The sequence below is a fragment of the Diadema setosum genome, chromosome 1 (assembly GCF_964275005.1).
Source record: "Diadema setosum chromosome 1, eeDiaSeto1, whole genome shotgun sequence".
Lineage (NCBI taxonomy): Eukaryota > Metazoa > Echinodermata > Echinoidea > Diadematoida > Diadematidae > Diadema > Diadema setosum.
In genome coordinates, this window is record NC_092685.1 from 5,154,600 (window position 1) to 5,180,457 (window position 25,858).

At 38.7% G+C, this 25,858-nt stretch overlaps 1 protein-coding gene across 1 annotated transcript; it reads right to left on the reverse strand.

Annotated features, from left to right (window-relative positions):
• Nucleotides 1-4,418: 4,418 nt before the first annotated feature.
• Nucleotides 4,419-24,008, reverse strand: LOC140246882 (uncharacterized). Its single transcript, XM_072326209.1, has 22 exons — nucleotides 23,783-24,008; nucleotides 23,179-23,308; nucleotides 22,482-22,723; nucleotides 21,470-21,575; nucleotides 20,639-20,802; nucleotides 19,956-20,239; nucleotides 19,546-19,618; nucleotides 18,906-19,054; nucleotides 18,519-18,659; nucleotides 17,893-18,067; nucleotides 17,170-17,286; nucleotides 15,749-15,841; nucleotides 14,773-14,956; nucleotides 14,390-14,509; nucleotides 12,784-13,805; nucleotides 12,199-12,426; nucleotides 11,677-11,790; nucleotides 10,805-10,888; nucleotides 9,514-9,639; nucleotides 8,095-8,163; nucleotides 6,814-7,137; nucleotides 4,419-6,243 (listed from the first exon to the last, which is right to left on the reverse strand). The coding sequence occupies exons 1-22, from the start codon at nucleotides 23,963-23,965 to the stop codon at nucleotides 6,058-6,060; spliced, it is 4,314 nt and encodes a 1,437-aa protein (XP_072182310.1). The 5' UTR covers nucleotides 23,966-24,008; the 3' UTR covers nucleotides 4,419-6,057.
• Nucleotides 24,009-25,858: the final 1,850 nt, after the last annotated feature.

A 25,858-nucleotide genomic window follows, 5' to 3' on the forward strand; every position in this document is an offset into this window, starting at 1 on the left:
TAGATCAGGGGCCTGTCTTATAAAGACTTGTGATAGAAATCAATCACAAGTTTTGTGTGTGTTGCAATACAAGTTGCGATTGATTTGGGGACTTGTGATTGATTTGAAGGCTTTATAAGACGGGGCCCTGCTGTGCAGCTGAAAACCTAACAATGTACCATCCACAGTCAAACCTGTCTATAGCGGCCACCCAAGGGGGACGAAAAAGTGGCCGTTAATTATAGAGAGGTGGCTGCTACAGACAGGGCCCACAGACAGGGTCATTAACATGGCTTTTCTCTCGGGGGAATTGTTTTTAGTGGCCGTACACTGTAGCCTGAGTGTAGGTGGCCTCTATATAGGCCTACATCTAAAGGAAAATAATCATTTGCATTCAGCCTATTGTTTATCTTTGGGAGCAGTGATTTAAAATATGTTCAAGTGATCACATTTGATGCATATGTGTAGGTCAGTTGTATCACAAAACATCCTGCCACATAGAAATTTTGCAATAAAGCCTGAAATATTAGGAGATACACGTACCACTATTTTTCTCAATAAATCATAACTGTAGACAGTTTATTCTAAAAGCTATTTTATCATAACTATTGTTCACATTTTGCATACTAAATAATACTTAAAACTGATTACACTGATTGATATTTTTACATTGGTTGTTTCTATCCCTCACTCACATTTCAGAACTATTTTGAAGCACTAAAGCTGGGGTTTTGTTTCATCTGCAAATGGTAAATAATGCTGATAAAACCTACCTGTTTCACAAATGTAAAATGCTAGTAGTTTTTCCTTTTTTTTTACTTTAAAATCATTAAAGAAATTAATGATGCATCCTCCATTTCCTCCATTTCTATGACTTCTATCACTTCCATCTAAGGCATGTAGAGAATTATTGATATCTTAAATGCATTATAGAAATCTCAATTGTCATGTTTTAATTCTACCATCCTGTTGCTGAGTCTGCGAAGTCATACTTTTCGTTGTTTTGGCACCTTTTTCATGTCCACTTCAATAAGCTATGTCTCTGATAGAAAAGACACTAGTCATCATGTATTTGTTTTATTTGATTTTTTTCTGATTTGATAGGATATAAATATATATTAACTGAGAGGGAAAACATACAATTAAAAAGTGGGTTCAGGGGTGTATCCAGGATTTTTTCTGGGGGGTTGTAATCAAAATTTTTGGACCTTTACCTTTGCGAGGGAGCGGAGCGACCGAGCGGGGGGAGGGTGTGGGAGGGGGGTGTCCCCCCCTCCCACGGTAGGGAGTTTTTGAATTTTATGGGGCCATTTGGTGCATACAAAAGTGACTTTTTCGGCATGGCAGTGGGGCTTAGAAACAAGGTAAATTATGGCATATTAAAACTAAGTTACGAAATTTACACCACCTGGTCACTTTTTTTTTTCCTGTTGTAGGCCTATATAGAGTAAAAAGCCCTCAAAAAACAAAAATGTCTTTTACAAAAAGTGGACCTTTTGAAAATTTTTTGGGGGGGGGGGGTCGTACGACCCTCCCGACCCCCCCCCCCCCCCCCCTTGCATACACCCATGGGGTAACACAACAAAGGCCCCTTTTTGTGTACAAGAAGCCCTACCATATCTAAAGAAGAAAAAAACATAACAGATTGCTTGTATCAGCACAGGAATCAATTAGGATATTTCCACAAGAAGACAGCTCTCTCCACCCACGACTTGACACACATAAACACACACACACTCTCTCCACCCCACGACTTGACACACACACACACTTGTAAATGTCACATGTGGGGAAAATCATTTCCGATGAAACTAAGAAAACTGAGCAAAATTGATGAGCAATGAATTCACAAACAAGTAGCAAATAGAATGTTGTGGTAATCTTAATTTTGGGGAGTAATTTCACACCATATCCTCTGAGCTGAGGAACTCAATAGCTGTTCTAGCCACTCGACGATATAAGAGTATGTTTTGCTCCACTAGCAAATATAGAGGAAATCAAAATTCAAAGATAGAGAAAGTCAAATCATTTACATTAACTTGATTCACAGAGACTTAGTTTTGGAGGAGATTTGTGTTCAGTGCAGTAGCAGAATTAAATGCAAATGTCATATTCCGTCTATAAATATGTATATTCATGTAAATATATAAGTATATACATGTATACATGTCAATACATATGGTACCTTACACCACCCCGCCATGTTTGGGAGTTTTAGCCCATTGCTGCCGCTAGAAATATATACATACATACATACATATATATATACTGAAAGAAATTGGACTGAGGCAGACGTTGCTCTCGATCTTGGCACCGCGTACATTTGGGAGGGGAATTATCTCTCGCACTATCCCGCATAATATACATGTATCTATGTGTGTATATATCTAGGGGTTTTCCCATATTATTTCCTTTGTCTTGATATGTACATGCCACATGTTATGCAAATGCAAACTCACACAAACATATAGCAGAAGAGTTTGCCCTGTAACTGTACAAGAAACTGAATAAGTAAAGGTTTTAGAGGAAGTACACTTCATCTGATATGATATACACTATTTTGTATGTGTAAGAGTGTTTGTGCTCCATTGCATTGGCATTATGTAACATTTATTGTTTCTACATAATTGTTTCAGGCCCTTTGTGGGAACGTACCTTTCAAGGCGACCCTCTATCCCCAGTTATATTTCTTCTTTGTTTCAACCCTCTCCTGGAATATTTGATTTTTTTTTTCTTAATGTAAGTGTTGTTATGACCTCAACGGATGCAAGGTCATCAGTACCCCTTATGCAGACGATTGAACATCATTATTAAAATAAAGTAAAAACAAGTATATACAGATATACATTTATCAGAACTCAACTTCTTAGTGCATGGGTCTTTCCCTACAGCATGTAAAATGTTAAAGTTTGTTAATTAGTAGTGTATAAGTGTAATATTTTATATTGGTAAATGTGATATGGAATTAGATTATATTGAAAGAAGGCCCACTGCAGTTTTTAGGACCACGGATATTTTCTCATTGGGAAAGTTAATGGAGTTTTTGATTTTGTATAAAACGAAATCAGAAAAGAAAAGAAAAGTGCAGAACATCGACCAATTATTGGTTCGTCCGGAGTAGGAAGGTTCCATAAAATAATGTCCGATATATATATATAAATATATATATATACATATATATACAATTGATATAAATGTTATAATGTTTGTTAGTTTTAAATATTATTGTTGATACTGGTGCATTAATCTCACAGATGTTATTTGTATTGTATGTTCTTAAAATTGTGATTTGTAACTTTCGATGTATACCTGCAATTATCTTAAGGGATAATTGACCTGGTTATGTATAAACATTTTCTTGAATAAAGAAATGATTCAATCAATGTTATAACTACACTTTGTTTACTTGCAAGAAATGGTCCATGCTCTGTCATGCACCTTACAAGACTTTTCAATGCATAAGTAGCCCTTGCACAAGTATATTTTACCATAGCCTTCAGCCCATTGAAAAAGAAATGTGCCTGGGCTAATTATGTCTTCTTTGTGTACTGGTATGCAGTTGAATACTGTGCATTCAAGACCACACACTATTTGTACTAAATATCATATACAACATACATTGTAACCTACTTAACCTTCTGTAAGTGTATTTGGTGAGAGCAAATAATGCACTCTTATTTCTGACGAGCAAGAGGAGACATGTGATTTAATAATACACTTATACCGTACATATGTATATAGAGCTAGTTGTGTTGTTACTTTGCGTAATGCTCTGTAATGCTCTTCTTGGCGGAATCAGTCAGGCTGACGTGGATCGCTTACAGAGAGTTCAGAATGCTGCCTCTAGACTAGTGTACCATGTTCGTTCACATTCTCATGCCACTCCTCTTATACGTCAACTCCACTGACTGCCAGTCAAAGCAAGAATATCCTTCAAGCTTCTCTTACTGGTCTACAAAGTAGTCAACAATAGAGCTCCAGAGTACATTGGGGAGTGTCTGGTACGACACTTTCACTCTAGGCGCACTCGTCTTTCATCATCCGTTACCTTCACTCAACCACACATGAAGAAACTAGCTGGCGATGCAGCTTTCTCTTCTTCTGCTCCTAGGCTGTGGAATAAGCTCCCTCCTCTTCTCAAATCATCACCAACATTTGATCATTTCAAACAAAACCTGAAGACGTATTATTTTGATGTCCCTATACGTATGTGCACTGGACTTGTACTGTCGCTGCCTGGTATTTTGTATATATTTTATCTCCTATGGCGACCAGGGATGACATGCCATAGCGCTTTGTATCCAGTGGAAAAGGCGCTCTATAAATGTCTACTATTATTATTATCAAAATAAAACATATTATATGTACTGATGAGTGTAGTTATATTTACATACATCTTATTCATTACAAATACAAGACTGAACTGACACAAATTTGATTTTCCTTTGCGCAAAGGATTATTTTTTTTTTTAATGACTGTCATTATTACAGGTACTCTGTACCACATCACACAATAATAAATAGTTTACAAATATGTTATCAAAATTTTGGCATCAAATCTTCATGAGTACATTTTTGTGGAATCAGTCACTTTTGACCACTACACCATTCACTAAAAAATGGTAAAACTGATCTTGCTCAGAGGCATAAACTCATGATTAGAAAGATAGCCTTTACTATCACATGATTGGACAAACCACATTTGTACATAATAAAAATGTTGTACATTAGTAATACAATTTAATTCAACTCACAGTGCATTATTCAAATAAAACAAAGAAAATTACTTCCAATGTGAGTTTTATAATTGTCTGCAAAACAAACCTGATCATCTCATTCAATATTTTGATTTCTGATAGTTATTTCATTAATTTTCTTGACATTGTATCTTTTTGTTGTTCACAAAAAACAACAAAAACAAAACATCAGTTCAATAACAGGATGATCCTGCTTTTGTAAACATGGAAAACAAAAAGCTGGGTCTTACATGACTTCAGCATGTAGGACCTACATTCTTGATAAGGAATCATACACAAATATCAATATGAAAGACAATTCAACATTTACATACTGTTATGTTTTGATATCTATCACTGCTTTCAAATGGATAGTGCACACCCAAAAGCTGATGAATTGTTTAGATTCTTAGTATAAACTGCAAGGTTATATTGTATTCAATTGAAAACAGCTTCAATACAGTGTATAATAGTATCATATCTGAGACAAGATATGAAAGACAAAACACACTATTCACAGTTCAGCAAATTAAAAAAAAAAAAAAACCTGTATGATACAAATATATACAGATAAAAAAAATATGCAGCATTTACAATTAAATACAGATTCTAAAAAAATATGTACATATTTACATATTTCTTGTTTTAAGGAAACATATTGCAGGGAAATTAAAAATTCCATGAAGCATAGAAAATAGATTTTCTTCCATGTTCTTCACAATGCCGTTGTGATATCTTTGGTTTCATATCTTTACAAGGTGAATACATCATCAAGTAGTTAGATCATCTGCTATAGATCATAGCTCTTCCTTTCTCATAGATGACTTTTATTCTTAACCTGTTGAAGACAGGCTGATTCTGCTACAACACACATTTCCCGTAAACCCTCGCCAAAGTATACTCAGGACTCATGCTCAACAGGTTAATGCTCTCTATGACCCACATCCAGGCTAGCCTGCACAAGACAGTTAGTGTTGGATTATACTGATCAGGGGAATGTCTTACATTCTCACATGTTCATGTTTGTGAATTAACACAGCCAATCTTTTTTTTTTTTTTTTTGGTTTTGGTTTTCATCTTAACAGAGGTGAGTACAGTCACCTACTAGGGCACATCCAGTTCTGATATCACACTGGATGTTTAAATGCACCAAGCAAGGCAGTGTTTTCTGAACTTATCTACTACTGCAGAACAACGCCCTTTACAGTTCATCTGCAGCATTGACATCACCCAGCACTGCTGTGTTGGACAGCGCATGCTGGACATGCATTGGAAGAATCTACCATAATACATCATGTGCAGAGGTGCTATCGCCCAATCGCCCAATTACCACCCTGTTCTCTCAGACTGCTGCAGGGCAAACTTTGCGGAGGATGTTGAGGTATGCCTGGTTCTTTTCCACCAGGTTGTGACAGTTTCTCTCAGCCGTCTTCTGCCGCTCCTCGGTCAGCTGCAACACCCTCTGCAGCTTGGAGTTTTCCACGTACAGCTCTTTGAGCAGTAGGTCATGGCGAGTGGTCTTCGCAAGCTGAATGTATGCAAAAGAAGACACAAGTTCAACAGACTATAACTCTCTTTAAATAAGAAAGGCGGAGCCCTGATTATCAAAGCAATTGGTCTTTGGCAACAGAAAAGGCTTTGTAAGAATGTGTTTTCACGTTGGTGTGATGTTACTGTGTGCACCCATCTCCACAAGTTGAATGTAAATGTTTTCTCTCATTTGTTAACAGAATAAAATTGGTCAAATTGGTTAGTGATATGACCATTTCCCCTACAGGCACATTAGATATATAGCTATTTTCAATATATAGCAAACACAGGATTTGCTATGAAATTATGTCATCATTGAAGTCATCATTTCCATCACCCTATTATATAGATATCCACTAAGACACTGAAGACGTGCAAAATAACTGGATACTTTACATCTTAAAGGACTAATGGTGAAATAGAATAATCAGAGTTATAATAATGCATCAGCTTTATTGATGTGACGCCTGACCAAATGAAGCATCTTGTGTCTTTTAGCTGACTGATTTTCTACGTTTAATAACAGGCTTGCTTTCCATAACATGACTGTGGGTACATCATGTCTCACCTGTTCCTTGAGCTTCTTCATATATTCATCCAGCATGGCCCTCATCTTGGCGTACTTTCTCTCTGCCTCCTCCTTCCCCTTCCTCATCTTCCTGACCTCTGACCCCTCCGTGTCCTTGCTGATGGACCGTGCCCTCTTCAGCTCCTCCCCCCTCTCCTTCAGCTGCCGCTCCACCTCCCCCAATCTCCCGTCCCTCTGGGCCAGCTCCTCCCGCAGGTGACCAATCTCTTTCTGGAAGTCGGCCGCCTGGCATTGCTTCACTCGCTCCAGCTCACGAGAGTGCTGCGAGTCGGCAACAGATATCTGCATCTGTAGGTTCATCAGCTGCAAGATGGACAGGAAGATAACAATGAGATACAGACAACTCCCAAAGTCCTCGGGACTGGCAGTTTTTTTCTCTTTATATCTAAATGTTGTTATAGACAAACAACAAAGTATGTAAAGAAATATGGATGATAATTTGGGGACCCAAATTTTTACTTTGCTGTAACAAGGATTTTGATATAACCATGTTCATTATAACAGGAGTGGGTTGTAATCACTGTAACGACAAAAAACAAAACAAAAACAGTACTAAAACAACAGCATAAAAAGCGATAAAGACATCAGGTATGCCGTCCTTTATTCATAGCTTATTTCTACACTGAAGCTGATGCATGTCAAAGGACCTACATGTCTTGTGTTGGGCTTTCTGTTTCACCTGCTCTTTGGTCTCTGTTCCTGCTGCCTGATTCTATGTGGCATACCACTAGGCATTGCTAGATTGGATGAACTTCTATTAAAACCTCAGCAAGCTGAACAGTTGCTCTGGACCAAGTCTTGTTCAGGCTCCGCCTTTATGTGCATGTGCCCATTCACTCTTTGATATGGAGAAATTCAAACTATACAAGGTCTATGTACTGGCTTGTGTCATTTGCAAGTGTGTTGCATGTGTACAAATAAAACAAACTTCCGTACAGTACAGTCGTCAAAACTTCCCCCAATTTGGCATCTTCATAAACAATAATGCAGTATTTGTGTTAGGCAACCATGGAATGATTCATGGCACTAACTGGCAGAAAGAAAAAAAATGTAAGAAAAAAATTCTTCCTTCCACATCCCCTATATAAATGAGCTTTGTTGATATAAACAACTTTGCTTGCAGAGTCTTATGTCATGACATATAACCTTAATGCTCGTGGTATAAGGAAATCTACTAGGATATTTTACAGTCATCTAGAATTGTTTTGTACATACATATAATCAAGAGAAGATCCACTGACCAACTTTCATTTGTATTACCTTTTTGTTGAGATCATCACGTTCATGTTGAAGACGAAGCCTGTCATTTTCCAATGTCATCAGTTTTGTCTGTTGAATAAAACCAGAAGAAACATTAACATAATCTAGAAGGGACTCTAGAATTGCATTACTTTGAATGCAAACTGATAAGCAATAGTTACGTTCAGACAGTGATCCCTACCAGCGAGAATAGCTATCCTCGAGGATAGGCTCGTAGCTGGGCACCGTGTGGATGCACTCGTTAATAGCTATCTTGAAGTTAACTTGAAGATACCTATCCACGAGATATCTCAGGGTTAGCACACTATCAACGAGCTGCAGGGGGTCCCCACTCATAGTTAGGCATTGTGTGGACAGGGCCCTGTTTCATGAAGGGTTAAAATTGATTACATAGTTGATTTCAACTATAAGTCTATGGCAGCCTGTGCGGTAAGGAAATGTAAAATAGATTTCATCTTTTGATAAAAAGGGACTCAGAACTTGTAGATAAGCATAGTTAAGGGGGCAGTGAGCCTATCCTTGAGGATAAGCTTCGTTGTGTAAAAGTGCATCGCAGTTAGGGGGCCAGAGCCTATCCTTGAGGATAGCTATCCTCAAGGTTAGGGATCACCATCTGAACATAACTATTGATTCAAAGTATGCATGGCATATTTGAATCTTGTCAGAGAATGAATGTAAAGTATGCTTATAGAATGTTTCTCGTCTTGGTGCCTGCTACTTTATATGGGTTTGAATACACTTCCCGGTTTCCATTTCCTCAAATTAATAGTACTGCCGATCAAGGTGAACGGTGCATCAGTCATTCTCAACATATATATTATGAATGCTTTGAAGTCAACCCTAGCTGAAATTTATTTGACATACATTCATGTTGACAAAACATTCAAACCAATAGAGCTATGAAACCCTTCTCTGAGTATTATGTGGTCTACAGAGGAATTGTGATTGTTTCCATTTTCTTCTTCTTGTTGAAGTGTCTGCAGTCACCTGCTGAAGAAACCCGTCTCCCATGTCACTGACTGATGACATTACTGCAACATGTTTGAATTACTAAGGTTGAATGATGACTAAATTGTCACTCACATCATTTGGGGTGAGAGCACACATCTCTTTCAAAAAATCTTTTCTTTTTCATGTGAGGGAAGACTATAATGATATCTACATATTTGAGTCATGGAAATGGAAGGTAGTGCAATTATGCAAATCATGAGAGTTTTAACAAGTGCAGCACTACAAACTAGAAAAATAAAAGGTAGAAATTTGCGCAAAGACTCTTCAAAGGCACTCACAAAATCTGGACATTCTGGCATGAGAGAGAGAGAAAAAAAAGCAGCAAACTATGCTTATGAAAACAGAGCAAAAATTTATACAAAACAGGTGGCTAGATGGTGAAAAGGACAAGGGCACAGTGTGTCCAACCTCCAGGTCAGTTTGTTCCTTCTTGGCTGATGTCGCCTTCTCCTGCAGCAACTCAAGCTTCTCTTCAGCGCCACTCAGACTTAACTTGAGCAGGTCACGTTCAGTGGCTACGGCATCAAACAATGACTGGGTGCGGCAATCACAGGCAGAGAGAAAGTTGGGTGCAGATCATGTTAGGAAAGAAGTAACAAAAGTGCAAAGACCAATTTCAAACCAAAAAGAGAGAAAGAGATAGCGCTCATTTGCAAAGATTTAAGATAGTGAGCACCTACAACTACCCCACTAGCCACACCAATCTGCGACAGTATGCAAAAGAACCATCGACACTAGAAGGCAGTAGGGCCTATGTAGCAGTTAGACATACACACAGAAACAAAAGGAATGTTCCACAAAAGAAATGTTAAATAGAGCACTGTTCTCCTAAGGGAAGGTTCTACAATGCCTAAGCAGTGCATAGAGAGCTCAAATCCTATGCTACAAGCAGTCCAATCAAGACTACCCTACATTTGTTACTGTACTCTAATCCTCATTCAAGTGTATGTCCTCATGAAATACTATGCAAATCATTTGAATGTATCATTTAGTTTGATCACACACACAGGGCCTGCTTCAGGGGGTTTGTATGCACTTCAAAGGTACAGGCATTTGTTCTTAATGACTCTTTAAATATTTGAATCATCACAACTCCTTCAGTTTTGTCTAAATTGGGCATTTTTTTTTAATTTTTTTTTTTGCCTGTGCAGTAGTTTACTCCAGAATTTTTTTTCACCCTGACCATATAAGAACTCGAGGGCTGTGGTTAACTTCACAACTAGCACAGAAAAAAAAAGTTTGTGAATTATGGTACATATATGCCCACTTCTCTGGACAATTAATAAATTGTCTGGCTGATAGAAGCAGGAATATCTTCCATTTTAGACACAAATCAGATGTCTCCTATTGACATACAAAAGCCTTGCCACACCTTGTAATCCATTACAATGTGAACTATACAGTTGCATATAAGGACATCCGTATGCAACCTGCCTTTCACGCAATGCTTTCACCGCAGAAAAGACATTGCCTAGTTACGCACAAGCATTTTTACTATAAAAAGAAAGAAAAAAGAAATATCAACACAAAACAGAAAGTGCCAAGACACAGCATACAGTGACTGCATGAAGTGCAGTTTGACAGACATTTGAAGGTGATAGCAGATGCAATAGGTGAAAGGTTAAAGTTCTTTTCTAGAAGTAGTGTTGTGGCCCTCATTCCTAGAGTTATGACCATTGACATTTTGTAGCCTTCCTACCTTGTCTGGCCTGGCTTCCTGCATGGCAGCCTCCTGGGTCTGCATCTGAACAGCAATCACTGCCTCTTCCTTCGCTACCTCAGCCTGATGGGAGAAGTGTGGTGGTGGGCATGAGAAACTATGTCAGCATTTCCACTATTCCATTTTGCTTTTGAACGTTCTCTCATGAAATGTAAGAAATCATCAGATAGTGAAGGATTACATATTTTCCACACCTTCATATTTCAGTTGCTACCTGCCGAGGAAGTGAATGCTTTAATAGACAACATTCCTTTCTCACTGAGAGGCAATACATTATGAAACATTAACAACTATCTTCATTCCATATTCAATAGCAGAGTCAAAATAACCCCAAAACCAATAACACAGAAACATATCTCTCCTCTGGGAATTTGATAGTGTATCACATAAAAGCAAAAAACTTCAACTCATGTGGAATTCAAAATATGAGAACATGTACACATATACCATGAATGAGAAGAGTTAGAGTGTAATTTACTCGATCATCATAACTACATATAAATTGTCTCATTTACACTATAAACATACATTAATTTTCTCCGACTGGAGAAATAAATGAGCACAGTAATCTCTCAAGCCACAGAATGTTCCTGCTGCCATGCTTTGTGTCAGCATCTTCTATTATTACAAATTTGGTAAATCTCCCATGCATACTTGATATCCAATGGCTCATCTCAAATCTTGAATTCTCTTCCCTTTCGTGAGACCCTCATGCATGGTAATCTGAAACCCATCATTGCACTATCTGCACTGTACTGTTCTTCATGGTTGACCGAGTGCTACACAACAGACTTGATTCTGTATGGAGGATGTGAGTAACCCAACCAACCTAAACAAGCATGTTTACAAACCATTCTAAGCTTGTTTTCCAACTGCTCCTTCTCGGCGAGAATCTCTGCCTTTTCATCATCATGTGCCTGTTTTATCATGTCCATCTTTTCCTCGTATTCCTCAGTCACTTCCTTCTGCAGAAACAGACAAGTAGCAACATTGAAGACAACTGATATATCAACTTACACAAGAGGCATTATTCTGCTCCTCTTTCACAGATATCTATATCAAAAATCACATTTTTTTTTTAAATGAACAACAAAACATATCCAAATGACCCATTCAACTCTGATTTGCAAATCATCAGAGAGCAAAAGCTTCACATTGATTTAAGTTGTTACTGGCAAAACCAGAGTGATGAACTGCTGAAAGTTGACTACATTTGAAATGGTAAAATTCATTACTTACAGACTACAAAAGTTTGCACTTGCAGAGAAGATATCTAGTGTTAGAGCATCATGTGACTATCTTTTAAAATGGGAAAAATAAGTTACGGAGGGATTGATGCTGACTCTTGAAATCAAGTAAAACTCCAATCTTACCTTGACAGCTCTCTCCACCTCAACCTTTACTGTCATCTCCAGCATGTTCATGTCTCTCTCCGCTTCCTCCCGATTTTGCTCAAGCCGCTGCTCAAACTGGGTCTTGATCTTAGCGTTCTCTGCCTCCCATCGCTCCTTGTCTGACTTCATTCTGTCCTCCAGTTTCTTCTTCTCCTTCTGCAACTTCTCCTCCAATTTCTTGATCTCCTTTTCAAGCTTGCTAATAGCCTATCATAATGACATACACATATCAGAGTTGATTAGAGACACGAGTATAAAAGATAATACAAATAATGCATCACTGAGTGGGTGAATCTCGAGATCTAAGGCACTCAGCCTTCCTTATTCTTCAGAACATAAACGAAACACTGGTTATCAAAAAACTGTACTGCAACATCACTGCATAAATGATTAAAAAAATGGCATGCATAAATATAATCTCAATAAATGATGACAAGATACTGTCAAATGGAGTAAAAATGTTGATATGACCTCACATAACGTTAAGATTATTTACAAGATGATAACCAGTTTTCCTTTAAAAGTAATCTGTATACATGCATAATCATGTACATGTATATTTACCTTGGCATGTTCTTTCTTCATATCCTCCAAACTTTCATCATTCATCTTCATCAAGTCATCTATCTCTTTGCGATGTTTATCAACCAGCTTGGTCTTTTCTGCCTTGTATTTATCTTCAGCATCGTTCATCTCTCTGTCATGCTTCTCTTTCAATTCTGCCATCTCTTGCTGCAGGTGTTCCATCAAATCTGACTTCTCACCGCTGAGAGCATCATAGAAATCAGACTTCTCCCTGTCAAACTCCTCCTGCAGGTCCTGCCTTTCCCTGTTCAATTCCTCAGCCATGGCCTCTTTCCGCTCCTCCAGCTGGATCTGATATTCGTTCTCCACCACCAGTTTGTGCTGGGCAAGGAGGTCGTGGAAGTCCTCCCTTAGCTGCCCCTTGAGGCTCTCCTCTCCCTTCTCCAGGATACCATTCAGCTCTTCCTCTTTCTCTTTCAGCTGGCGCCGGAGTTCACCCCTCTCTTCCTCCATCTTCGCCTCTAAAGCTTCCTTCTCCTCCAGATTTTGCACCTCCATCTCGGTCCGAAGGTTGCGCAGACGTGACTCGCTCTCGTCCCGCACTTGCTGGATCTCTGCGACTAGCGTCGACTTGTCGTCCGTGAGGGCGCTCTCAAGGGAGGAGCGTTCCTCGTCGAACCTCGCCTTCATCTCTGCCAGCTGCTTTTCGAGCTCATCGGCAAACTCGTTCTTCAGTGTTTCTCCCAGGTCGTTCCTCACGATCTCAAACGCCTGTTCAAGTGCCTCCTTCTCCTGTTCAAATTCATCTCTCAATGCAGTTTTCTCCTCCTCAAACTGTTCCATCAACCCTGCCTTTTCATCCGTGAATTCTTTCTCCTGTTCTTCGAGATCTCGGGCCAGCTTTTCGCTCTCCAGCCCAAGTCTACCCTCCATCTCCTTCATCTCATCCCGGTACCTCTTCTCAATCTCTTTACACTCTCTCTCAAAACCCTCCCTGGCTTCTTCAAGCTCCTCTGCATGCTGTTGTTTCAGTGATTCAATCTTGGCTTCAAGTTTAGCTTCTAGAGAGAAGAGAGAAAGATAAGAGTAGTATAGCACATTGGACATCATGACTAACTCAAGAAGATAATGTAAGATCCTGCTTTCAGGTGCAGCAAAACTATAAACATGATATATTCAGGGTACTAGAACTGACAGGAACCTGCACACAATGATGGTGAAGATAATATTTATTGCACCTCCGTGTAGTCAAAGCCACGGACAGCATCAAATAATGTTATACGATCATCACACGATTTTATATCAGTTCTGTTTTTTCACATGGCCAAGCAGATACTTATTCTGGGCATTTGTTTCATTATCCTTACCAAGTCATACAAGAGGAAAATTTAGAGAGAAATATTCTTTCTGGCATCCTGGTAATTGCACATGCAACTGAAGATTTAAATCAAGGTACATTCCTGAAATCAAAATGAAAAATAAAAGAGAGTTCAGATATGGATTTGTATGGATTATATACAAATTATATATTAGTTTTTTAAAGTAATGGTATATCAAGAGGGTAAAGCAGGTACATGATATCACAAAAAGTTTACACATCACATTCACAATCAAGTTTGTAATAGTTCCTGAAATGCATGCTTACTTTCTACTTCAAACCGCTTCAGTTGCTCCTCACTTTCCTCATCCTCTTCTGGAATGCCACTGACTTTTGGGAGACGTCTCTTGGACTTTGGATCCAGCTCTTCCAGGTCGGAGTCATTTTCTGAGGAAAGGAACAAATGTCAAAAATATTTTACAAGTCACTTCAAATACTCCCATTTCATTGTTTTCATTCTTTCCAGTGGTATCTCAATCTAAACACCACAAAGTTCGCAATGTACAATGAAATTCTTACAGCTTTTCATTTCACTACACAAATGCTTTTGCTTCATCTTTTTAAGTTCATAACATAAATTTAGAATGACTATGACAACAAATTTTTTCCCCTATAACACAGTTCAGCTGCAGAAATGCCCCTCTTCTCACCCGAGGAAGAGTTCTGGTGGCGCTTGATGACGTTTGGCCTGTTGGTGTAGTCTGACAGGACTGAGCCTCCTCTTCGGGGCTGGCTCTGCAGCTTGCTTCCCTTGCGACGCACCTTCCTCTCCGAGGCCTGGTGCTTCAGGAGTTCATTCTCCTGGGTGAGCTCGTCAGCACGGTCTTGCAGGGTCTGATGATAAAAACCAAGTCAAGAAGACTGAGATAAGTCAGTTGGGCAGACATATCTAAATGAAATATTCTCTTACTACAGATGCCAGAATACAAAATCAAGTGGAGTCTAATGTAGGCCTACTAAAAATCAAAATCATTCCCTTTATCACTGAAACCACTATTAGGGTTGTTACTTTTATAACTATTACAATTATTAACCACCAATAACAACTACTACTATTGCTACTGGTACTGCTGCTGCTGCTGCTGCTGCTACTACTACTACTACTACTACTGCTACTGCTGCTACTGCTACTACTACTACTACTACTACTACTACTGCTACTGCTACTACTGCTACTACTGCTACTACTACTACTACTACTACTACTACTACTACTGCTACTACTACTACTACTACTACTATCACTTCTACTACTACTACTACTAATAAATACTACTACTAATAAATACTACTACTACTACTACTACTGCTACTAGTAGTAGTAGTAGTATCACTTCTACTACTATTACTACTACTACTGATACTACTTCCATTACTGCTACTGATACTATTACCATTACTAAAAAGGAGAAATCGAGCATGATATCTCTATGCAGCAAATACCACAGGAGGTGGTCTTAAAGATGTGATGTGGGCAGTTTGATAACAAGTTAGAGGCTACAACATCTTCAACATCTTCACAAGTTAGAGGCTGCTTTACTATTAGATCCACTGTAGCAAAGACACACACACACACACACACACACACAAAGAACAGTGGATAAACAAAACAATTCATGTACACACCCTTGTAAGTTCCTGCAGATCTCTGATATTTTGCTCATAGTAATCTGCCTGCTGCTTAGAAACTCCATCTCTGCTAGTCTCCAAGTCAGCCAACTGTAAAGAGAATATCATGGCAATTGAGAGAATGATATACATTTTATGATTTCCATGCAGAATATGATGATCAGCCAAGTCGACTATAGAAAGTGTTATGGTTTAATCATATTGAATGCAGATTTTGAATGGATATTTCACAAGGGATTATGCAGTCGACAGGTAAATAAAATGAAAATAACGTCTAAAATCTACTAAGGCATGTATGTAAAAAATTACTAATAGAGCTTCGAAGAATATCTCAACTAGATATATCGCTATGGCTACTGATATGCCTCCGCCATAATGCATGGTTCTACTAATAGGTCTATAGTACAATGTCTTGACAATGTGTGATGACAGTTTCACACAATTGGCAAAATATTAAAATGACAGGTTTGACACAAATGTGCTGAATGTTCACTTTCCTAGAACTAGGTTCAATTGGATGAATGATTAAAATGTCAGAGTGCAGGTATTTGGGGAACTGATGATTTTTACTTGACTTTTGACCCTTTTATAAGTTTATGCATTGAGTAATTTTCAAGGTATTGAGAAAAAGTATAATTTCAGTATCAAATGGGAAAATAGCATTATCTAAACCTGGCCTTTGACCTTTGACCTCACAGTTCCAAAGAGAATCACTGTTAGGTTGAACATGCATAAATATGTAAGTTTCAAGATGACACCTTGAGTTACTTTAGAGATATGGAGGAAAAAGTGCAATTTAGCACTTTCACTTGACCTTTTACCTTTTGACCTTTGACCTTTTGGCAAGAAACTTCCCCAAAAATATATATTGGGTAATACATGCCATACATCAAGTTAAAAAAAAAAAACCTTCAGGCATATTTCATTTTAAGGAAAGTAGTGATATTTGAAGAGTTGACCTTGACCTTTGACCCCCTGACCTTTGACCCATGACCCCCAACTTCCCTAGATAATCACTGCCCATCGGTACAAGCATATATACTAAGTTCCATGAAGATACCTTGAACCATTTGCGAGATATGGAGAAAAACATGAAATTTCAAATTTTTTTTCACAAAATAACCTGTGACCTTTGACCTTTGACCCTGTGACCCTAAAATCCACACAAAGTATTATCCCCCAAGGATATACCCTCATACCAAGCTTGATGTAAAACCACCACACGGTTCTTGAGATATCGACAAAAACAAAACGGGACGGACGGACGTATGGACGGACGTACGGACGTACGTACGGACGGACGGACGGACGGACGGACGGACGGACGACCCGAAAACATAATGCCTCCGGCCACTTCGTTGCGGAGGCATAAAAACTCATCACGAGAAAAAAAAAATCAAATCTTGAGGAGTACTCACCCTCTCTTCCAGCTCAGCGAAGCCATCAAGGTCTCTCTGTTGCTTTGTGATGACCTTCTCACTCTCAAGAAGTCTCTCAGCTGCTTCATTCAGCTCCTGCTCCATCCGATTATTATCCTACGTTGGCGACAACAAATAGTATGCTTTCTGAATACATATCACAGTTGCGATTAGAGGAACAGACAATTATCGTACACAGCAAGATGAAATGGCCGCACATTTCATCTACTGGTGTAGTCTTCATATCTGGGTGAGTAAGAATCAATACATTTTTACAGAGTACTGTGAGGAAATGAGCATTGCATCACTGATTGCTTTAGCAGCAACCTTTTATTTTCACTGTATTCTTTGGCCATCTTGCTGCGCCCAAGCCCCCAACACACACAAAGACCAGAACAACAACAATAAAACTTCCCAAGACAAGCAATTTCTGGTATAAAAAAAAATCTCAGATATTCTAAAAAACACAAAAAAAGACTGGCTAAATAGTTTCTTAATGTGTTTTTGAAACTATATAAATGTTTGTAACAAGATAAATACTGCTTGGTATATGGAATACAGGATAACTATTTTTGTCCATTATTTTATTTATCAGGATGTGGCTTTTAAAAGCGAACATCTAAATCAATTTTACATGATACTGGTAGCTGTAAATGGGTGAATCCAATCTCTGAGAATCCATTCGATATTAAATCAAGCCCACTGCCACCCAGGTTCTCTCACCTCCAACATGGTCTGGTAGCGCTCCTTCATGAGTCCCTCATCGGACCTGAGCTGGTCCATCTCCACCAGGAGCTTGGAGGTCTGGTTGGAGGCCTGGGAGGAAAGCATCTCTCGCTCCTTCTCCACCTGAGCCTGGAGGGCATTGATCTTCTCCTGGTACTTCCTCTCTGTCTCCCTGAGGGCAGCATCACACACTAACATATTACACACACACGTACAGATTTATTCCTGCCCCAAACACACATATAAATTTATTCCTACCCCACAGATGAATTCCTGTACTTCATAGATCACAGCAGGCTTGGTATGAAGTTTCCCTCAACTTTATCAGAAATTATCAGTCCTACAGGTGCTCAACTCAGAAAAAAATAATTAGATCATATCAATATTTTTTCTCTCTCACTCTTCTATTCATTAATGAATCTATTTCATTATAATCCTAAGTAAAATTGCATATGCCTTAATTCTACAAGAAATGACTTGGAGCCAGTAAATGAAAACTAATACACATTAATTGAAATATTGTCTAATTCTAATTTTGAAGAACTGAGAACACTCTAACTCCTGAACAACCACATTCAGACAAAATAAAAAGGAAAGCAGAAATGAATAACAGCCAAACTAACCTGAGCTTTTTCTCATTGGTCTTTTCAATGGTGGCATGGCGGTCATCGATTTCCTGAACGAGAGCTTGATTCTGCCTGTTGGCTTCAGCAATGTCCAGCTTCAGCTTATCTCGTTCTGCGGTCAGCTGGTCAGTCTGGGATCTGGATGAAGAGTGACATGGAGAAAGGATGCTAGTCTAACATCAGAGTGTCATTAAAACTTGCTGGAAATGACTGACATGCACAGAAATAGAATCTTACCCTATGTTTGGTGGTATCAAGCACATGTATGTGCAGTATACAATCAGCTCAATGAGTTTAACATAGAACATCTCTTATGTGATTTGATCAGTAGTTGATTTACCGAGAGATGTGCGAACCAAGGGAAGGGATGCAATCGACACTCACTTGAGGTACTTGACTTCACTTTGGTAGGAAGTGAGAGCTGCCTGGTAGACGCCGTTGTTTTCACCGGTCGTCATGAGAACATTGTCCAGCGCCATGGAGAGGTCCTGGAGGTTGACCCGCCCACTTGGATCAGTGTCCATCTCCAGTGCCTTGATTACGTAGTCAGGTAAAGGAACAATATGTTTGTATTGAATAGGCTTCAGGATTGTAAGTGAGAAATAAATCTTCTGATCTCAACTTACTGGCATATTCTAACATTAAAAACTTTAGCATGTGGTGGAGATACACTTAGGATATCATCTGCACAGAGAAATAAATACAAACTATCAAGAGGAATATCAAATAGACCAAAGAATTAATTCATGACAATGTGAAGGGAGCAGCAACATAAGAAGAGGTATGAAACACTGTGACTCTTTTCAGCAAATCCAAAATTCCCACTTTCAATGGTATCACTTTTTTTCATATCACTGTATCAATTAACCCCTCATCTAATATGGAAACACTTCATTGATATCTGGCAATGAGAAGCAGACAGATGCCTGATACCTGACAAAGATTTTACTACGGCTAAACTACTTTGAATTTTGTTTATCATCACTTGGAAAGCTCCTTTTTCAAATGCACATTCTCAGCTTACCTCTAAAATTTCATGGGGATTGTGGATTCCTTGATCCTCTAGCTGCTCCGCCACAGCATCAAGGGTAGCAAACCTGTAAGAACAAAAATAAAAATAAAAAAAAATTAGATTAAAAAAGGGACAATGAACCATGAAATGATCTTCAGCATGTATGGTGCAGAGGCACAATGAATGCTGCATATTTATCAGCCACCTTCTGCCTACATCTTCGGCCTCAATAGTTAGTGTGCTGCGCTAGCCTCCAATTTTAAGACATAAAGTGTAATCTACCTACTAGTCGACGTGGAACAATCATAGTGAATGAGATCATAAAGGTCAGAAAATGTGTATTCTTTAGATGCAATATAATCTAATAAAAACAGAATACACACTCATGTCAGCACAGACAGTTGCACTGTGGGACAACTCACCCCGTGTTCTCTGGATCCAGCATGCTGAACAGCTTGGCGTAAGACTGGTTGAGGAGCAGGGAAGGTGTGGCCGTCCGAAAGATGGGGTCATCCATGGAGCTACCCATCACGGACATCCGCCACTTGGCCTTCTGCGCATTCAGCAAGCTTGGGGTGGGTGCCATCGGAGTCAGCGGAGCCGGCGTGCGGATGCCCGCTGTCCGGAAGAGACCGTCGAGGAATTCCTCAAAGCCAACCCTGCCATCCTGGTCGCGGTCCAACTTGTTGAATAAATTACCCAGTTCCTGCACAAAATCAGTAGTACAAAAGTACAAAAATTGAGGAAAGGCACTCCCTATATGGTAAACAAAGGGTATGTAGTTCTTCCACAGATACTATATCACAGACTTAGATTCATAAAATCTGATTTATTCTGATTTGTTTGTCATTATATTACTGCACTGTTATAAAGTGCACTACCATTAAAACGAACATGATTTTAACGAAATTCTGGTTACAATGAAGTAAAAATTCAGTCTCCAACATTATTAGCTCTATGTTCTTTATTGTTTATTTGTTTGGTAATAACAAAATTTTCATATAACGAAAGAAAACTGAGGGTCCCGAGCACTTTGTGATACTGGGGTCTACTGTAATACATTGCAGACCAGCTGTAAGAGATGAAACAGCACTCTCAAACTCACATTTCTGTCCATGTCCTCCATACCGATGTGTTCACACACCACAGCCAGCTCATTAATATCCAGATAGCCATCCTTCCCCACCCCAACCTCTTCCCAAATTGCCTGGACTTGCTCCGACTCCGATGGACCCTGTTCATAGACACTCATAGATGCATTTAGCTGACCTGCATGATGAGAAGATACCATAAAAGACACAGAAATATAATATAAACAAGTATATATCTTTCTTCAAAAATGTCTGGATTCAAAAATATTTCTGTGGTTTACTGGCAAAGCAGTTATGTCTTTCTGGTCCATATGGTTGTAATCTACACCTTAGATGAGTTTACACTTTGAAGTGAATTAAACCTGCTTCAGAGCTTTGTTTGATTAACAGATTCACTGAAACTGCATTTTCTAGCAAAGTCGTTGGTTGAATTACACTTTGGTTTACACCTGAGTAAACACTTCCAGTTTTTGAATATCAAGGATAGTTCCATGAAGCCAATTCACGTGTTCTTGAATTCCATAAATCCCCTACTAAAAATATCAATCTCCTTGAATAAAATGCTAAACATACTCATCCTACAATGAGGTCCAAAGTTTCTCATCTAAATACAACTTCTCTCTGTAAAAGAAATGGAGAAGTCATTGACATGTACGGCAAATTTGGAAATGAAACAATTTTTTTTTTTTTTTTTTTATGTTTGATGCTTTAAGTAAGATGGAAATCAGTACTGTCTTTTTGTGGCTTAGAGTACAACCCTCCTTGCATAGAGAAGTTAATGATAGAAAGGTATAAAAAATAATTGAGGAGTGTGCTTAAGCAAGCACTAATGAGTTGTTTCTTACCTTCTGCTTCAAAAGTTTCATTACGGATGACGGGAATTTGCTTCTGTGGACCTGACTGATTAAGGGACTGGCCATACCGGTCATCTTGATCCAATGCATTGTCCACCTGTGAAGAGGATGATTGGGAGGAGATGATGATGAGGAGATAATTGAGAATGAGTATCAGCAGGAGAAGAAAAAGAAGAGGGAAATGGGAGTATCAATAGAGAGGAGCCACAAGAGGGATAACAGATGGACAAGAATGTGAAAGATGATGAGTGGATTGAGTGATAGTGAGTACATGAATATAGAGAAAGAAGAGAAGAGTAGTTGGAGGAATGAAGGAGGAGAAAATGGAGGATGATGAGGACGGGATGAAGGAAGATCAGAATATAAGATGGATTAATGAAAAAGTAAATGAGTAGATGAAGAAATCATGTGACAAGGAGTTGGTCAAGTGAAAAGATGAAATAAGGATGGGTAGCTTGTGAATAACCCCTTTCACACAAAAATACTGGCTAATCTGAATGAAGCACATATATATCTACAGATAAGTTTTTCCACAGGGTCACATATTGCATGCAACATTTCAAGTCTTCAAAGCATCAATGCTTAATATTTGATATCAATACCCTCTGTACTGTGTCCTGATATCTTGTTCTGTCCTATTACTCATTTCATTTTGATGAAGTGAAAATGAAATACTACAAAATCAATCAAAAATCTAGATGTACATAAAACGACAGTATAAAGATTATCTCACAAACACACTGACATAAATTTGTTCAAGAAAGCCACTGCAAATGTACAGAAATTAAATCCACCTGCAGTGAAAAAATGGTCACACAAACAATACATATGAAATCACAATGCTTTCCAGCAAGAAAAATCAATGCAAAAAAATAAAAAAAATAAAAAAAAATCTCAAACTGATACTAAAGTATTTTGATTAATTTCGTATAACCTTTGTAAAATCTTATATTTACGCATATGGTTTGGAGAGCATTCCATAAACAGAGATTTTTTCCCATACCTCTGGCCTGTCATCTGTATGAGACTTGCTCTTCTTACTACTGCTGTTCTCGCTCGCTTCGTAAATTGATCTCGTCGGAACCCCAAGTTCCTCCGCCAGAGACTTTGCATCCAGCTGACTGCTGAGGAGATCAGCGTCCACATCCGAGTAGTCGGCAGTGACCTCAAAGTCCGGTTTTGACCTCCTCCCGTACCTTCTTCCGTCTTTGACATACTTCGGTGAAACTTCTTCAATCATATCCACTGAAACAATATATAAATTCAAATTAATAAGAAACAAAGGAAATTGAAATGACTATTGTAGTCAAAAAAACAACAACACTTGAATGTGCATGAACTTCTTTACAATCATTAAAGATACAAATGGTTGAATAAAGTGTTTCCTACAGACATCATAGACATAGTTGGTTCTGGGTTCAATGTAACATTGGTGCAATTTGTCTTTATGCCACATCATAAATCATTGTCAATCCAGATGATACAACCTCCTCCGAGGTCCAATTGGGGAATGTTATAGCACTGCACTTCAGACTCTCCCAGGATGGCACAGAATCAAATAATGTTTCAGATGCAAATGCTAGCAAAACCAAATAAGAAGTACTGACGTCGTTTATGAAACTACATCTCGCTACCATAAATACATTATGTTAACAATGAAACAAGAGAGAGGTTCCATCACATGAAACCCTGTTACAAACCTGAATTTGGCACACTCTGCAGGCTGTATTCCTGGTCAATATCAAGGCTGGCATCCCCTTCTAGACCCTCAAGGTCTACTGTTGAGGACAGCACCATCACAAATGCCTCTTTGAATGTGTCAAAGTCCACCTTGAAATACAAGAATAAGTTTAGGAATGTAACAAAGTTGTATGCCACACAGGTTAAAGGTGACCATAGATAGGGTTCCTCAGTTCTAAGCCTTCAATGTAATTACCTCTTTCAGCATGTATATGTATGACTAAATGAATTTGCTATACTTAAAATGTATTCTGTACATTTCTTGATATTTGTACCACATTGGCATGTCACTGGCGTAAATAGTTATAATGAACACTTCGTTCTTGTGTCACACCTAGTACAAATTAATTGGTAGATTGTTCAAATCTGCAAGTTCTTCTACTTCAAGCTACAGCTATAAATACCGCATGTGTCTGTATGTCTATGAAATAAGACTTTAAGATGAAAATCATGACACAGAAGCATGAAAATAGTAGTACTGGCATACAAGCACCATAAGGTGATAAACAAGGGCTCCACATATTTGACTTTGTGAGTGACATTGTATCAATCAGTGATACACACCAGCTTGGAATCATCATGGCCGATGAGCTGCTCTAAGAGGAGATCCACCTGTCCCTCCAGCTGAAGCTTACTGCACAGGTCCACCAGGGCATCCCTGCCTATGTAACCACGCCCATCGGTGTCACAAGAGGCGAAGAGGTCCTTCAACTGGGTCACATACACATCCTCATCGGCATCATCCATGGTGGATGGTTGCCAGTCAAATCACTCTTCTGCTAGCTTCTTATGCACTCAAGGTCTACAGGTGTTACAGGTGTGTTGATTTTGTTACACTCTGCAAAGGACAAACAAGGGGTGCAGGTATTTGTGATCATGCATTAAATAATTCTATCTTCAGTTATTGAGACTAGTTTCTTGTGCAATCTACAGTTGTAAGTCATTATCATGGCACTCATCTAGCCACACATGTTGAATGCAGGAAATACTTTGCAATGGAAAGTGCACTGCATAGTTTACTACTACCTATAGATAAAGATGAAAGAAATATCTAGGAAGTGAAAATATATATTTTTTTTATTGAAAAATAAACTACATGCCCTTCCCTTGAATAAACACTTCCCAAAATAACAGCGGTTACAAGGATGAATATTGCCATCATGTAATTGAAAGCAAATCAACACGACAAGTATGCATTAATCATAGCAATGAACAGCTGTGGTAAGTTGGACTGACCCTACAACAAATGTCTAAAAATATAAACAATTTATGCCTCTCACACCACATGCAATCGTTACTTACACGCTGTATATACAACAGCATACTGTATTGTACACATTACTCTTAACTTTGTAAAATAATTTGCATCTTACTCTATAGGTAATAATGGTAATCTACAAAACAAGACAGGTCTAATTACACCACAATCAGTTCCATCTGATCTGCAGTTCATGCTGTGCCTGGTAGATACTACAAACACGACAACCAGGACGTGCATGAGCCCCAGCCCAAGGCTTTTGTCATTCTTTGCCTTTAAAAAGGAGGCTGTGAGCCATTTGTGCCCCATTCCAACTACATGGATTATGTCCTAAGCATGGAGCTTTGTTTCATACAGTCCATCAGTTACTGCTGGCCACTTGTAAGAGCTCAGACTTTACAGCCACGATGGACGCTCTGTTGATAATAATCAACAACATTCAATAGCAATCTCCTCTTCACTGCTCCATTGAGTCCTGAATTCATGTCACGCCTGATTGCACAACCTGCTTTCATGGCTAGTTCCTTCTTGGGAAATATCCAGGAATAGTCAAGAATGTGACACCAGTGAAAAAGAACAGCTTACAAAGAGGTCTGGGTCTGGTCTAGAAAGTCTCTCAACACAAGGTAACAAAGAGGATTATACTTGGTTAAATGGAAACAGGGACAAAATAAGAAAAAAGAATTGAAGAAGAAAAAGAAACTTCAGCACCAGGTAGACACAACAATCTATCACAAGTTTGAACACAACATACACGTCTCAGGCTTAACCCACCATGGGGATGCTATCCAACTTCATTGCAGGTAGTAACTAACTGTACTACACATAGTACAACTAGCTGGTAAAATGATCTCAGGCCTTTTTGTGTGTGTGGGTGTGTGTGTGATTGGCATGGTTGCTTTATCAAATGAGAATTTCCTAAATGAGAAAGCTACACTGCAATGACAGCACTGAATCATATAAGCAATGTATATGTCAATCAGAAAGAACAACAGAAAATTATACATTTACACAATTCAAATGGCAGTGAGTCAAAAGCTGTATCTGAGCAGCTGCCACTCACATGGCTGTCAGATCATAATTGCATTTTTGAAGACACTTCTATTTGCTGTGATCATGAAATGTTAAATTGAAATAATGTAAGAGTAACTTTTTTCCTCAGAAGAAAGATTATGGCTAATGACTTTGAGTCTGCTCAAGAAAATATTGATACTTCTCTCTCTCTCTCTTTCTCTCTCTAAGGTGCGTCTACTGACTTTGAAATTTGATACAGCCACTGCTGTTTGAAGTTAAGAAGAGAGAATAAGGATATAAAGGAGGTACACTGTGTATCACATTCACAGGATTAAAATGACCACTTGAGAATGACCTTAATCAATGAG

Excerpts from the sequence above, each read along its gene's own strand:
- LOC140246882 (XM_072326209.1), bottom strand. The coding sequence starts at position 23,965 with ATGGATGATGCCGATGAGGATGTGTATGTGACCCAGTTGAAGGACCTC. Across the intron at positions 23,309-23,782 it reads GCCATGATGATTCCAAGCTG|GTGGACTTTGACACATTCAA; the intron begins GTGTGTATCACT and ends TTGTATTTCAAG. Across the intron at positions 10,889-11,676 it reads TGGAAAACAAGCTTAGAATG|GCTGAGGTAGCGAAGGAAGA; the intron begins GTTTGTAAACAT and ends TTCTCCCATCAG.